The sequence below is a fragment of the Perca flavescens genome, chromosome 13 (genome assembly GCF_004354835.1).
Source record: "Perca flavescens isolate YP-PL-M2 chromosome 13, PFLA_1.0, whole genome shotgun sequence".
Lineage (NCBI taxonomy): Eukaryota > Metazoa > Chordata > Actinopteri > Perciformes > Percidae > Perca > Perca flavescens.
In genome coordinates this window covers 19,492,321-19,508,520 of record NC_041343.1, presented here as the reverse complement: position 1 = coordinate 19,508,520, position 16,200 = coordinate 19,492,321, and the positions used below count along the sequence as shown (strand labels likewise).

At 38.5% G+C, this 16,200-nt stretch overlaps 1 protein-coding gene across 1 annotated transcript; it reads right to left on the bottom strand.

The window, feature by feature from the left end:
* Window positions 1–1,495: 1,495 nt before the first annotated feature.
* aldh3a2b (aldehyde dehydrogenase 3 family, member A2b) lies at window positions 1,496–15,688 on the bottom strand. The gene is made up of 11 exons (XM_028596270.1): window positions 15,445–15,688; window positions 13,192–13,354; window positions 11,975–12,206; window positions 9,745–9,830; window positions 7,683–7,891; window positions 6,679–6,796; window positions 6,253–6,394; window positions 5,930–6,096; window positions 4,145–4,244; window positions 2,892–3,130; window positions 1,496–1,810 (listed from the first exon to the last, which is right to left on the bottom strand). Exons 2-11 carry the CDS (start codon window positions 13,351–13,353, stop codon window positions 1,796–1,798), a joined length of 1,470 nt encoding a protein of 489 aa, XP_028452071.1. The 5' UTR covers window position 13,354; window positions 15,445–15,688; the 3' UTR covers window positions 1,496–1,795.
* Window positions 15,689–16,200: the final 512 nt, after the last annotated feature.

Sequence of the window (16,200 nt, the reverse complement as noted above, 5' to 3'; positions counted from 1 at the left end):
TCACGGGGGGTGTGTAGAAAGAAGTGAGTTTAGCAGACCTCTGTAGCTCGCTCCTCATCTCTGCTTCAGGCTAGCGGCCGGCTCGAGGTTTACATTAGCCACTGTCACTTGAATACAACAGAGAGTTATTGGGCCTCATTCACCAATATCGTCCTCCGTTTTTTCTTAAATTTGGTCTTAAGAAAGTTCCTAAGAAAAGTCTACGTCTGATTCATGACGTGTTCTCAAACAGCAGAATTGTTCGCAGGTGTGTTCTTAGAATGATGAATCCCAATGTCTTCCTAATTTGAAAGCTTGTGCCCGTTGCTCCTATTTAGCATAGGTAAACGCCCCGTTAATTCCCATAAAAGGGCATGAGATGGCAGGGCCGTGTGCACACTTTAAATGTCGAAAAAGACTTGGTAAAGACGGTGGAGGCCTCAACTCCAAAAGAAAGAAAAACATTAGTAATTCTGAAGTGGAGGTACTGCTGCAAGAAGTTAGGCTGTTAACAGTCTCTGGCATTTACTCATGCAGTGAACGCTGTATCCAGAGAAGGGCGCAGAACTGATGAGGTATATAGGCCTAGCACAATTCATACACAATGCAATTCAAAGTGCTTTACGAATGAGCAGAAGTGTAAGTGTAGTGTGTATTTATTAAAACAAACGAACATATAATTATGTGTAAAATAATGAAAATAATTAGTTACAAAATGATAAAGAAATATTAATATTTTAAATTAGAACGGATGAAAACGGTATTAGTAACACCTGTACTTTCAGTCAAATGACTGCTGTGCTATTTCTTCTGATACATACTAATACATAATAAAAAGTAAATGATAAAAATAAATCAAATCAAATCACACTCAAAACACAAACGGATACACATAGAAATATATTTATTTGAATATAATTAATCCAATATACAAATACATGTATATTTATTCAACTATTAATTTGAAATCCCATAAAATGTTAATGGTGTGATAGAAAACATTTAGGAATTACTCTTAAAGTCAATTTGTTACAGGCATTTGGTGATTTTTAGGAAAATTAAATAAAAATCCTTCACATGATCCAGTTTGATTCAAACAAATTGTAGTTAAATAAGGAGGACTGAAAAGTCTTGACCGAACACTGAAGTCTCAGAGACAGACTGGACATGTTTGTCCTTATCTCTGTTGTCACACTAAAAACATGACAAACTGGACAGAAATCATCAAGTATCTTCAGGTTGAATGTGAAATGGAATGGACTGTAGGTAACTCCTACACAATAAAAACAGTGTCATTATGCAGAAAATGCAACTAACTCCTTTGTTTCGGCCCTTCAGTGAACATTATTTAGTCTGTTAGCAAATGCTGCAAGTCTTGTTCATATCACAGTAAAGTCTTACAGTAGTGTTACACATTTTGTTACTTAATTTAAAATCATTCATAGCAGAATCACAGCATTATATTGTATGTATTACAGTGTATTTATAAGTATGTAAACCTGATTACCTGAACGGGTTAAAATGGAATGTAGCAATGCTGAACACAAATGTAAGACCCATACATTGGAATAAATAATTACCTTCATGAAAATATGATGCTTGCTACAGTGAGCTACGTGAAACTTCCGACACGTTAATACAATGTAAAATGGATTAAGGCTGCACACTAAACATTCACTGTATTAATGTGTTCCCGTGCAGATGCTGATCTGATTTAAACACAAATATTATGAAATGAATGTTGTTCTTTTCTTCTCTCTGGTCCTAAAGGCCGAGGAAACAACACACTTGTTGTCTGGGAAGCAGTGGGATGTCTTCAAAGAAAATAATTCTGAAAAAAGAAAATATTTTTCATCATTTAATCAATTTTCTTTCGTCTCTCTCTTCCTCTATATTCACACTACTGGCAAAATGACTCAAAGTTAAGCTGTACAGAGGTGTATGTGAAATGCATTTCTGCAAACTATACAGAACAGTGACGCATATTGACAGTTGGTGGCAGAAACGTGCCATAAAAGGTAGCAAGCAATGCACCAGTGAAAGAGGGTTGGTTGATTAGGATGGAAAATGGACAATTACCTGATAACTGGCATTTAAATCTTTCCAGTTCTTTGCAACTTAAAAAAAAATAAAAAATCTTAAAGTTGGTGCTTTAAAGCTATAGTACATAGTTTCTGCTGCCCCCATGAGGAATTCTAAGTAATGACAACAAAACTGTCGGCGCATCCACGTAATACAATCCTTCCATGACTGCCCCGCCACCTACACGCAGTTGCTTGTAGCCAAGAAGGACAGGGAGGATTAAAAAAACTTAACAGACTCTTCACAAGAGGTAATTATCTTCACTCGAGTTTCTGCGTGCAAAAGTCACCAGACGCCACAATCTTTTGAATATAGCCACACTGAGAAATACAGAGTTGTGTGGAGCTGATAGTCTTAATTAGCTTTGTAGCAACTCATCTGGCAATGGCTTGAATGTAACGGACGTTTATTAATATCAAAAAGTTACGCACTAAAGCTTTAAGATGGTTTAGCTAGTGTGGTTAATGGATTTTCTTCCAGCTTTGCTTTCTCATGATACTAGGGATGGGGGGGGGAAATCGATACAGCATAGTATTGCAATGTTTTCTGTGGCAATACTGTATCATACACAGACGCCAAGTATTGATCTATTATTCTATATGTGTTGGTCAGTTTGTCTGCTTGAGAATTCCAAGTGAGATGAACAAACAGAGAAATGTATCTTTTTAAATAAAATAGATGTTGACAAAGTTTTCTTTTGGGGACTATATCGCAGAATATTGCAATATGTTTAAAATCACAATAATATCGTATCATGATAATATCATATCCTGAGGCCTCTGGTGATTCCCATCCCTAGGGCTGAGTTTCTCTCTTCCTCTGTGACTCACCTGCAGCACAACAGCCGCCACCACAGCCAGGACGGCTAAGAGCACCATCCGCCCAACCCAGCCCAGGTCTACGTTCTGCAGGATGAAGAAGCGAGCCCAGCCCAGTTTCTTGGGTGTGTGAGGCGGGTACCGCATGCTGTTCACGCCCTCCATATTCAGCTGCTTGATGAGACAACCACGCAGGTGGCTCAGCTGGTCAAAGCTGTACTTGCCGTGGTAGCAGCCCATACCACTGTTTCCTTTACATGAAAACAGAGGAAGGTTTTTGAAAACATATTTGGCCTCCAGTTAGATGACATTAAATCAAGCAATCATCCAATAACGCTGAGCGCAGCTGAAAGCAGAGAAAAATATTTTGATGGATCCAATATTTGAATGTAAGTTGCCAAAAGGTACAGCTTCGTGAGCTGTGTTGTCAGGAAATCAACCCTAAAAACAGAATATAACTTAAAATAGACACTGTAATGATGAAATCTGATAGTTTGGTGTATTTTACATACACATACTGTATATATTACTTAGGTTCATTCCGTCACACCGTCAGCATTGAAATCTCTGATGTTGGGGGTTTCATGAACACCAACATTTTTTTTTTTTTTTTCTTATCACTGTGAATATTTGCACATTGTTAAGTCAACATGTTGCACATTTCATCCTCTTCATTTTAAACACTGTGCAACTCTTCATTTTAGTATATATATATATATATATTACATATTTTAATTTCTATATAAATATAAACATTTCTATTTTATATTTATGGATTTTGACATTTTCAGTGTTTTCCTTTATCTTACTTTGTTTATTTTGAATTGAATATATGTACACTGTGATAGATTAATTATATTCAACAAGTTTCAAGTCTTTGCAAGCTGAAAAGAATGAAAACCAGTGCATGTCTGAAATGTATGAAATCAATCTAAAAGGTTATAAGTGATGCACTGTATACATGATTTGTAATTATTGAGCTTTACAACAGTAAATCAAATTGTATGATCTTTTTAAGCATGTGTATGTGCACAGAAAAGTGGTTAAATGGTTATTTAACCTAGTCTATTTGTGCCCTAATGAAAGACTTGCTTTATTTTGCCCTAATGTCACACTAGAGGGCATTATTATGCCCCTCCTCATGGCTTACACACAGTACTGAGTGAGTACACTGGTGAGTTCACTAATGAGTGAATAACCAAAAGTAAGCAAACTTCTGTTTTTAGTACCATTTCTAAAAAAACTTTGTCCCTGTGTTTACTCACCCACTCCTCCGAAAGGCAAAGAGTTCACAGAAAAGTGCACGAGACAGTCGTTGGCCAGCAGTCCTCCACTGGAGGTATCGTCTGCCATTCTCGTTATCACCTTTAGAGAAAAGATTCATATAATGCTCATGAATTGTCATGTAGAGGTGAGGTTAGGTTGCATCTGGTAAAGGTACAGTATATGTACCATTTCCTCATTAAATGTCTAAAAACGACTAGACATATGTCATATATTTTGTTGAGTTGTGTACTACTTTATCCCAAATGTTTTTCCAACAATGTTTAAACCCGAAAAAATTATTATTATATATTATTGTAATTAAATTTCTTTAAAGGTCCCATGACATGGTGCTCTTTGGATGCTTTTATATAGACCTTAGTGGTCCCCTAATAATGTATCTGAAGTCTCTTTCCCTTTCTCTTTCTCTTTTCCTTAGGATGTGCCATTTCTGTGTCTGAAGCTATTGAGGAGGAGAGAGGGGGGGGGGGGGGCAAGGTGGAGGGTGGGGCTGTGCCCTTGACCAACTGCCACTTTGATTGTTTGAAAGCCATGATGTCTCTCTCTCTCTCTCTCTCTCTCTCTCTCTCTCTCTCTCTCTCTCTCTCATGGGTGGGCCAAATTCTCTGGGTGGGCAAAGCAGAGAAAAGGGAGGTAACCTTGCTCCCTATGACCTCATAAGGAGCAGATTTGGTTTACACCTATCACCATTTCTAGCCACTGGGGGACCATAGGCAGGCTGGAGGAACACATATTAATGTTAAAAAACCTCATAAAGTGAAATTTTCATGCCATGGGACCTTTAAGCCACATTTTTACTATTTCGTCTTTAACCGGATGAAGGATTTTAGTTATTGGACGTCTGGCGCTTTAAGGACAATTCCGGCGCAAAATGAGCCTAGGGGTTAATAACATATGTGTTCCGAGTCGACTGTTCTCTGGGATATGTTTTCATGTTAATCAAATGTGTCTCTAGCTTGAAACAAGCTACTGCAAACCGTTGATTAGCTTGTAACACTAGTAGTCGGGGCAGAGGGTAAATCGCTATTTCTACACCACCATCTACCTAAGGCTCAAAATAGCACCACACTTCAACGGTAGCATAATGTGGGTCCCTACATGTAAACTTAAGCATTGAGAACTTTGTAAGTGTACAGACAGTTTAAATAATGTAAAAAGATAGATTATAAAGACAGTAGCGTTCATGTTTACATGGGGCCACCATCTTGGGAAAAAAGTCATGACCAGTTGAACGACGAACGCCGTGCAACCAGTAACTAGTAACATAGCTCAAGCAGGGCGTTCGTGATGCATGAAAACATATCCCAGAGAACGGTCGACTCGGTACACATAAATGTTATTAACCCCTAGGTTCATTTTGCACCGGAATTGTCCTTTAAGTTATCAGAGAAACAAGCAGAGAAAACGTTAGTGGCAGTTTGTCGTTTGTCCGTCAAAGAAACGTGAAATTGATTATTCAGTGCTTTTGGTTTGGTTTTAATCACCTGGTCCCTTTGTTTTAGAGAGGAGGGGACCTCTGTGGATAATTTGGCTCCCGGTAAAAAACTCCTGAATGATGAACACTGAAGGAATCGTATACAGGGAGAAGCTGACTGCAATGACGGCAATGGTGGAGAAGACAACTGTGGTCCCACGCTACTTCAAGACATCACCAAACTGCGTCTTTTATTAAGTTTTGATTAAGAACCCCCTAGCAGCAGAAAATGACATATTGTGGGTTTAACTACTCTGCGGTGTGTGTGTGTACAATGTCTGTTTTTAGGTACCTTGTTATCTGATGAGAAGACGTAGAGAGCCAGGGGTTTCTCTCCTTTGTTGATAAACTTGATTGCTTCATCCAGGCTGCTGACCGACAAGATGGGAAGCAGAGGTCCAAATATCTCCTCCTGCATCACCTTCGCCTCTGGCTTCACATCCCGCAGAACTGTGGGGGCTAAACACAACACAGAAACACTATTCATACAATGCATGTTTTCATAGTCTGTTCTTTCTTACTTAAATTTGTGTAATTGCTTGAATAAAATACATGAAAAAAGCTCCCTCCTAATTGAGTTTCATGTCAAGAGTTGAAGGCTGTCAGAAGGATTACCTATGTAGCAGTCTGACTCGTCGTTGTCTCCGCCTACAGCGATGGTGCTGCCTTCCATCATGTTTATTATCCTCTTGAAGTGGCGCTGGTTGATGATGCGTCCATAGTCAGAGCAGGTCTTTGGGTTGTCCGTGTAGAACTCCTGCCAGACGAAAAACAATCTCATTACTTTACAAATATACTTGTAAAATCCAGGCAAAGAATAATGAATTAAATGAAGAAATATCCTCCTAAATCAATGATTGTTCTGATACACTTAGGTTGTAAAACTCAGTTAATGTACAACAACATGACTTTCTGTCACAGCAGGTTACAGCTATTACCATTTAGGGCCTTTGATAAGAATATTTTGGACAGAATGGCCTGTTTTGAAGTTTCCAATGGAATCAATTACTTTTCCTAAGTGTGTTTTCATGTCTTGAGTACCTTTATGGCCTTCTTGACCTCTTCGATGACCCGGTCCTGGATGCTGGGGTCACACAGGATGTAGTCGGGGGCGATGCATGTCTGACCACAGTTTGTGTACTTTCCCCAGGCAACACGCCTACAAAGTAGTGGAAGAGTTCACAGGAAGGTTTTTAGTAAGGAACAGCTACAGTTCAGTCACTTTATTATCCCAGATGGGAAACAGGATCTGCAGTCAGGAGTGCAAGATAAAAAACACAACATAAATGTACAAATAAACCAAAAGACAACAATACAAAGACATAAAGTACAAAAATGTTTCCTGTACATACAATACACAGAGCACAGTTTTACACAATACTACATGAGCAATCTATAAAAAAAAATCAAAATTACGTGTGCAAATTAAGCTGAGTTATTGCACATGGAACAAAGGAATTTTTACTCCTATTGCTCTTGAAACGGGGTACTCTTAAGTACAAGAGTGAATGGATGGAAAACATGTTTGCTATAAAAATGGAGAAAATAACCATTATGTCATATATTATATATATATATATATATATATATATATATATATATATGCAACATTCAGCCTGATAAGGTTGTGTAGCTTTTTTTTATTTTCTATTCTCTTTTATTCATTTTTTTATTGTTTTTATTTGCTCTTTTATGTTTTATGTAAAGCACTTCAAATTGCCTTGTTGTTGAAATGTGCTATATAAATAAAGTTGCCTTACCTTACTGTGAACTTTTGCACATTTCCTCATCAATATTTTTGCACATCCTGCACAAAACTGTACAGCTTTCTTTTAAAACAGATAGATTTTACATTTTTGTTATAGTATCTTCATTTTTTTTGTTTTTGTTTTATTGTACTATTTATATTTTATATTTATGTTCTTGACTGTTGCAGTACTTTGCTTTTTTTTCCTCTTAATATGTTTATTGTATGCACCAAACACCAAGGCACATTCCTTGTAAGTGAAAACCTACTTGGTAATAAACCTGATTTAGATTCTGACCTGCAGGCTATGGTGATGTCACAGTTCCTGTCAATGTAGCAGGGGCTCTTGCCGCCCAGCTCCAGGGTGACAGGCGTGAGGTGTTTGGCAGCAGCCTCCATGATCAGTTTGCCCACCATGCTGTTGCCGGTGTAGAAGATGTGATCGAACCTCTGACGCAGCAGCTCCTGGGTCTCTGACACTCCTCCAGTTACTACGGGGTAAAGCTCCTGATGCATAGGGTAGAAACACACAATCAGTTATCACAAAGCAGCATGCAGTTTCTAAAGCAATGTGGTATACTCCTTTGTAGCACTTAGTTTTAATTAAGTCCTGTGACATGTCTTTTTTTTGTCTTTGTAGATATTTTGCAAATAAAATAGTGAAAAAAACTGCTTGCTGGTTATTTGCACGTTATCTATAAAAACACTTTTAAATGTTTCTTAAACTGTTTAATTTTCCATCTGATGATCATAAAGGACCTGTAACAAGAAACAAAACTAAAAGTGAAAAGAACACTATTTTATATAGATTTTATTAAGGCCTCTGCCTGGGTCCGATTTGCCCCGCAAAGTCACAAAATGATTTACGGCAGGTAGACCGGCTCTACAGTAACACATTCTGATGGGTCACAGATTTTGGTGTAACACCGGAAAAGCCTGTGTTGGAGTATCCAGCCAGGTAAAAGGTAGAAGTATATTTCTTTATATAGGCCTAATTGTATTTTATTTTTAGTTATTTATTTAAGTTATCAGTTGTATTTATGGCTGATACTGGGGCAGGGCCATCACAGCAAAAAAGAAAATTAAATGAAGAACTACTAACAGCTAAAAGGGGAGAGTGACAGGTGTCGGTCGGTCTTTCAACAGATGGGGACAATTACGGGATTGTAAAGAATTCAAAACCGACCCTGAATTGACCCTCTTCCTCCTAGACAGGTATATAATATGTATATATATTTCATTCATAAAATAACTTTACAATGCGAGATGTGGTTGTACGTCAGTAGGCTAAATAAAATGATGTCCCTCTTCCATTTAGCGCCCAGTTTTTATTTCTTTTCAGTCTGTGTTTGTGTTGGCCTACTATTTTCTTTTTTGTCCCCCTGTACCTGTAGCGCCCTTGGGTTTCATGAAAGGTGCTATATAAATCTAAAATATTATTATTACGTTGGTTGCTACAACAAACTCTTGCTAATGCTTTGGCTCGTGAAACAGTGACAGTGAAACCCGGTTTAGCTCACGATACATCCAAAGTAGGCTAAGTTACCGTATGCAACACTTGAAATACAACGATGCATCTGTAACGTATTCTCTTATTGTAAATTAATCATTTTCTGTGTGAGCAAACATTCATCGCAACAATATGACCTCCCGGTAAGGCTAACTCAGTAATACAGTGGGTACATGCTTTCTTCCAGTGGACATTACATTATGCCACCAGACGGCACGCACTAGAAAAGACCTTTACGACAGCAGGTGTGGTAAAAACACAACTGCTTTTGTCTAAAGGGTCCAAAAGAATCAACACAAACGAAAGTTCCTCATTGACACTTTAAAAGGGCCAAGCAAACACTTTTACTGTATTGAATGGTTGCCCATGTACTGTAAAGTTTAAAGCAAAAGTGAACAATGTATTCCTGATATACTGTGTCAGTACACACACACAAAAAGAAGCTAGTAATGTGGACTACAAAATCTGGGTTTTTGTTCAAAGAAGAAATCCTTTTTCTTGAGCGTAAAGGGGAACCCCGCCTAAATTATATTATATTACAACTAACAATTGTCTGTTCAGTGTCAGTTATATATTTTCTACTTAAAGGTCAGGTCCATCTGCATTATTTCTCTGGTTTTTCAGAAGGAAACGCCCACTCAGCCGTTGGCAAAAAGCAGTGACAAATGTTACAGCGCTAATGCCCTCCCCTCCCTTAACCCTTATACTTGCACTTTGCTGAAAGGCACATGATAAAAAAGCCCTTTAAGAAACAACAATATTCTTACATTTCATGAAGAAAAAGTGTCTTGTTTCACTTTAATGAATCGGCAGATACATGTTATGTGGATGCAATGAGCCCCATCCTTACTTTGTCAATGTAAAGCGGCAGCAGGTCCTCCATGACCTTTGCAGTGTGAACACAGACCTCTGAGGGCTTGACCACAGCTGCATTACCTGGACAGGTAAATGACAAAAGCAGCACATATCACATAATAGAAACACATGGTTCACTTTTGAAAGTCTAATATATTTCTCCTTTCCTCTAAAATTCCCAATTGTTACTCCATTGTTCCCCATAGTCTTGTTTTCTTCCACTGTACCTTCATTTAAACCTGCAATAACTTGACTTTTTTGGCCACTCAGGGGCATCAGAAACAACACTCATCATCACCTGTTGATATGGCGAACTTGTTAGCAAACAGTTGCTTATTTACACAACTTATCATTAATTTATAGTCAAGAAGTACACTAATATCTGTCTGTTTTGCTGCTTAACGCTCCACTATGTTCACCAGCTACTGTCTATTTGCCTTATTGTTGATGAGCAGGAAATGTATATATTAGGGTTCTTTTTGTATTGGGGGAAAATGTATTACCTACTTATGACATAGCCTACATCAGTGGTTTATGACTTGCTTATTTATTTGTGCTGAAATTACAGCATTTTTCTTGTAAAAAAATAAATTGTCATAACACCTCAGAATATATTTCCATAAATTGCTATTTTATATTGTCTGATAATAAATTGCTTACTTGTGAAAAAAAGGGTAACTTTTGCACCTACAGTGCCTCTTTGTCCTGTTGTTTGATGGTTATCAAACAAAATCCACAACTGGCCAATTTTATCGGAAGTTATGTTCTGCTTTTTTATTCCCTGTTTCTCCTGGTCATCTCTTATAAATGTACTTCTTAGTATTGGAGAAACTGCATTTTATTTATGCAACTTTAGATTTTACATGACTGCTGTCAGCATGACGGCGAATGATGAGACAACACACACACACACACACACACACACACACACACACACACACACACACACACACACACACACACACACACACACATCTATAATAAATCAAGAAAAGACTTGAGACCTGCTAGGCAGATACGACCGTCAGAGATCTGATAATGCTGGAGCAAAGGATAAAGTCCATGCTGCGCAAACACTTACTGTGTGGGCTGCAGCATGGCAGGACTCAGTTCATTTCAGTCCTTAAGCCATCAATGTTTTAATCTAAACAGGCTTTCCCAATTAAACACAAATGAGTTGTCTACCTGCAGCAGCTGTCGTAGCACTAATATGCAAAACTATCCCTGTGGCCGAGTAACAAACAAAAGATTTAAGCAAATAAAAAAGTAGACAAAAGACTGTTAACAATACTGCAGCGTCATGCTAAACCGTCACACCCAAACTCTCCACACTGAGGTTTGCATCACAAAGTGATGGAGTGGAGCCAAAACACTCAGCAGGGTGGCACTTTAAGGGTAGCTTATTGAATTCTTAAATTAATTATTCACGAGTTCACTGATTATGTTGGGTCAGATTAGTCCATTTAACCTCGTCCTTTGCGCCTTCACTGATAGGAACAATGAACAGAGTTGAGACGTGTATGTTCCCACGTGCAGACACACCAAGATGACATGTTTCTATATATACTGCTAAGCTTTTTTTTTTTTAAAGATTCTTTTTTGGGGCTTTTCCCTTTATTATAGTGACAGTGGATAGACATGAAAGGGGGGAAGAGAGATGGGGGATGACATGCAGAAAAGGGCCACAGGTCGGATTTGAACCCAGGCCACTGCAGGATTCAGCCAACATGGGACAAACACTGTTACTGGGTGAGCTAGAGGCCGCCGCAAGATTTTAACATTCTCATGTCTGCAGTACAGAGTGGCCTTTGCCTTTGACCCAGTAACTGCAAATGGATAAAGAGTAAAGAATGTTGAGCAATGCCTGGATTAAACAGGAAGTGGAGTGGTTATGATCACAAGACACAGCCACTGAACAAGACCAAAAAACATTGTTCTACATTGTGACTCCTTATGCTATTTTCTTTTTTTATTGCTTGAGTGGACACAAATCTTGCATAAGTGTTTCAAAATTCCACCAGTGTTTTCAAAGTTCATCACACGGGGAAGAGACAATGAAATCAGATAGAAATGCGGACGATGACCTTGTTACATCACACACACACACACACACACACACACACACACACACACACACACACACACACACACATATAGGCATGTACATTCACACTGCCCTTTCACCCACCCCACCACAAATACACACACACAGCTTGCTACAATACCAGCGGCGATGGCTCCTATGAGCGGTTGGATGGTGACAGCCCAGGGGTAGTTCCAGGCCCCAATGATAAGCACCACTCCCAGAGGCTCCGGCTTGATGTAAACAGTGTCAGAGATGGTCATCAGGTTCTTCTCCACAGGTCGAGGGGCCGCCCACTCCTTCAGTTTCTTGATGGCCAGGCCGATCTCCCCCTCCAGACCTAGAGTCTCATACAGCTGGGTCCCCACCACGCTCTGGGGATGAAGATTATAACGTTGGGCTTGCTCATGGATAATGTCGTATTTTTGGGGGTCTTTTTTCACTCTATATTTCAGTATAAAGTCTGTTTGCAAAACCAAGTTTTTAAATTGTAACCACTTTAATCCCTTCCTTTGTGAAGATCTTAGTATGTTTAATACTATGCCTTCTACTTCATTAATATTTGTATCTTTAACCTGTTTCACAACTGTGGTCTTATAAAAAAAAGATTTCCAAATATCCTTATTAAACTTTGAAACAAAGTAGTCTGTGATAAATAGCAAAATATATTTCTTCTGAGTATTAGTCTAAATAATCCATAAATGATGCTTTTTTTTTTAACTAAAAAAATTGTTGTATGAGTTCAGGTCAATGCTAAGAAATGCTAAACTAAGAATTGGTTTTGTTTTCGTTAGCACAGAATGAGCCCTTTTTTATCTTCATAAGAAGCGGGTCCTTTCTACGGAGCTCGCCATGTTGCACCGCCATTTTTCTACAGTAGCCCAGAACAGACAAACCAAACACTGGCTCTCGAGAGGTCCTTTCACATTATTACGTTAGTGAGGGAAGGGGTATTCAGTTGGTGGCAGCTTGCAACCTCATGCTAGATGGCGCTTAATCCTTCACACTGGTCCTTTCAGTTGATAAAAAGATCTAACACAACATTAGGTGACAATATATGTATGGATTTATAATCAGCTATAATGGGGCGGTCACTTTGGACCGGAAACACAGAATGAATTAACATGAAAATCACATCTTAACAAGTGTTAAGATGTAATTTACTTTTTGAGTTATCTTCGATACTCATTTTCTGAAAATATTTGATCAGCTGTTGGTCATATGAGACTTGTTGTTTAGTTCTGGTTTTCTAATCTATCTTAATGTGAGTCATTGAATGCCTTTTTCTGTCTTGATAAAGGTTTATGAACTGTGTAAACACCAGGGACAGCAGTCCAGGACTTTGTTGTTCTGTCTCACCTTATTGAGGTCTTTCTTGATGGCATCCGAAATCACACTCTGTTTCTCACTGAACAACCGCTGCAGGTTCTTCAGCTGGCGGATCCGGTGCTCTAAAGATTTGGACCTGCCTGTTTCAAAGGCTTTTCTGGCACGAGCCACCGCCTGCTGCTCCTTGGACATCCTATAGGGAAAAAAAGACTGATAGTTTTAGTCTACTGTTCTGACACAAGATAATATTTGGTGTTTTTGTGCAGTTCGTGTACAGCTTTGATTTCTTCAGTGTGTGAAAGTTGCCAACTTGCCACATTTCTTTGGACTGTTTTGTAGTACACTGTTAATCATCTAAAGCCCCTGACACACCAACCAAAAAAAAGTGCCTTGGAAACACACCGAAGCGACGCTGTCTTGAGCGTACATTCTGCGCGTGCGTGAGATGTAATAAAAAAAATGAAAACCGGAAATGACGACGCGCCACGTGGGTTTGGCTTCTCCAGCCGATAGTAATGGCGGCTTGTTCAAAATACGATCTCATATTTTATGAAAATAGTTCACTGAAACGTGTTTCTGACATACAGTTGCTGAAACTGTCTTCATTTCAAATTGACAAAGGTCAGTTTAAAAGATTTTCGTCAGATTTTGAGAGGCGTTCGTCTCTCATCCCGCTCGTTATTTATTCATTCCACCAATCAAATTAGTGGAGTGAGTCCGACTGCCTGCCCTCCGACCCAACAAGTCAGGTCGGCCAAAATGAAGGCTGACAGCTCAGCACAGAACACACCGAACAGACTTGAGTCACTGACCTCGCCAGACTGTCCGACGGCCAATTATCGGGTTGGTGTGTCAGACTAGTATAAAATATGAGTAATTCTTGTTTTGAGGAACTCATCCATCTGGTCCAGAAGCCAGGAAGCAAACACACCTGATTAAAAAAAAAAAACTAGCTACAGGTCTTCACTGTTACATGGTTTCTTTAGGTTTAAGTTATTAAATATATATATATTTTTTTACAGATTAAGTATGTATCAGTATTTAAAGTAAATTAAATAAAAATGATGCTTACATAAGGAATCAGTAATAGAGCTAAAACCAATTTATTAAGTTGATTATGGAATTATGTATCAACTATTTTCCTGTTTGATCTAAAAAATATTAGAAAATGTGAAAAATGCCAATCACAGTTTCCCAGAGCACAAGCTGAGCCCTCAAATGTTTTGTCCAACCAACAGTTCAAAACCTAAATATATTTAGTTTACTATACATAAACACAAATTAACATGTGAGAAGCTGGAACCAGACAATTTTAGAACTTTTAAAAATGACCCAAAACGATTAATTGATTATTGAAATAGTTTTCTGTCAATCGAGTCATCATTGCAGGCAGCTCTAATAAAAACCAATCAAACTCGAATTGAACTAATAAATTAATTAATTTGATATTTTGAGTACATTTTGCATAACAATTTTGTACTTTGCTTGCTTCAAATGCAGTAGAATTGAATCTGGACTTTTCCTTGTAGTGAAGTATTTTTACATTGTGATAGCCTTAGCCTACCGATACATTTATTAAAGTAGATCTAGCTAAATACTTCCACTATACTGCAGAACTATATTACTTTTTAATAAAAGCAGTTAACCCACTCGACGCTGTGTTTGAAAGGATCCAGTTCACTAGTGGTTCTTTTGGAAGCAGGCAGATATAGTATAGTATGTTTTCACTATAACACCGCTACATTTCACAAGAGAGGAATGAACTTTTCAAGGATTCAAAGAACCAGTTCACCTAGACCTCTCTTAATTGATCTGCAGTGGTGCAGTTTAAATGAGAAGCGTCTGACTGCAGACCCGCAGACAGGGGTAGCTATATGGTTTAAATGTCCTTCCTGCCAAATGGTAGCCTGCTGTCTGTGCTGCAGCTGCTCTTTGTTTATAGAAAACGGAGAATGTGTTATAACAGGATTGTAATAGGAAACCTCCATGAAAATAACAACTAGCTACTGGGTCAGAGCTGTGGGTCAGAGTTAAAGGCGCAGTAATGAGAAACTAACGTTACCCGGTGACAGTTAAACACAACATCCGGTATACCATTCTATAACTCTGTAACTGAACCTTATTAGCTAGTATTCGTGTATTTTAAAGGGCTATTTTTCTTTACAAATAGAAAACCGGTTCGTTTCGCGAACTGTCCACTGTTGCTGTCCTTCAGCCGTTAGAGCAACTGTCTTTAACAATGGCGAGAAAACACTGAACAGTTGGTTGTGTTTTTATTCCTACCTGATTAGTACTGAGATGCAGTTAATGTCTTGAGATCCCTCTCGGTCTTAAAGGTGAGATAACCCGCAGCAGAGCAGATGAACAACAGCAGCAGATAAACACAGCTCTCCCTTCCCCGTTAGCTAGCTATAGGTAGGTCACACCCCCACAGGGGCAGGACCAAACTGCCGCTGCGGTTAGCTTTTAGCAACGTTAGCCTCATGGCTCTGTGGATGGCAGTTGTCTGACAGTGGGTGTGGGTCCACTTGTGTCAAGAGTTCAGACTAAAATATCTCAACGTTTACTTTACAGTGGTTCCCAGAGTGGAGTCAGGGGTCCTTAGGGGAGTTCCCAAAAAAGGGAGAATAATTTATTTTCATTAGGCTATAGTATTTCCATCTAATAGTAACACAACGACATAGCCTAGTGTTAGACACAACACTGTTAGAAATATTGGAAATATATAGCCAATGGTCTTATTGCAGTATAGACTAGTAGGCCTATACAAATGTAAAAATATGTAAAAGTAATATCTAAATAATTAGATCATAACATATTAACACTTTTCTTATAAGCATAGTATATAGGCTAATATAAACATATAGCCATAGCCAAATGTAGCCTACAGTATTTATTCCACTCTCGGCTGTGGATGTATCCCTCTTTAATCAAATGCCAGCAGTCACACTTAAGCTCTAAAACTCAGCACCATCAGATACTCTTTGAATCAATGATCAAGTCTGATATTCCTGGAAACCGTGGAATTATATTCTTGTT

Excerpts from the sequence above, each read along its gene's own strand:
- aldh3a2b (XM_028596270.1), bottom strand. The coding sequence starts at position 13,353 with ATGTCCAAGGAGCAGCAGGCGGTGGCTCGTGCCAGAAAAGCCTTTGAA. Across the intron at positions 4,245-5,929 it reads TCTTCTCATCAGATAACAAG|GTGATAACGAGAATGGCAGA; the intron begins GTACCTAAAAAC and ends TTTTCTCTAAAG. Across the intron at positions 3,131-4,144 it reads TTTGCCTTTCGGAGGAGTGG|GAAACAGTGGTATGGGCTGC; the intron begins GTGAGTAAACAC and ends TTTCATGTAAAG.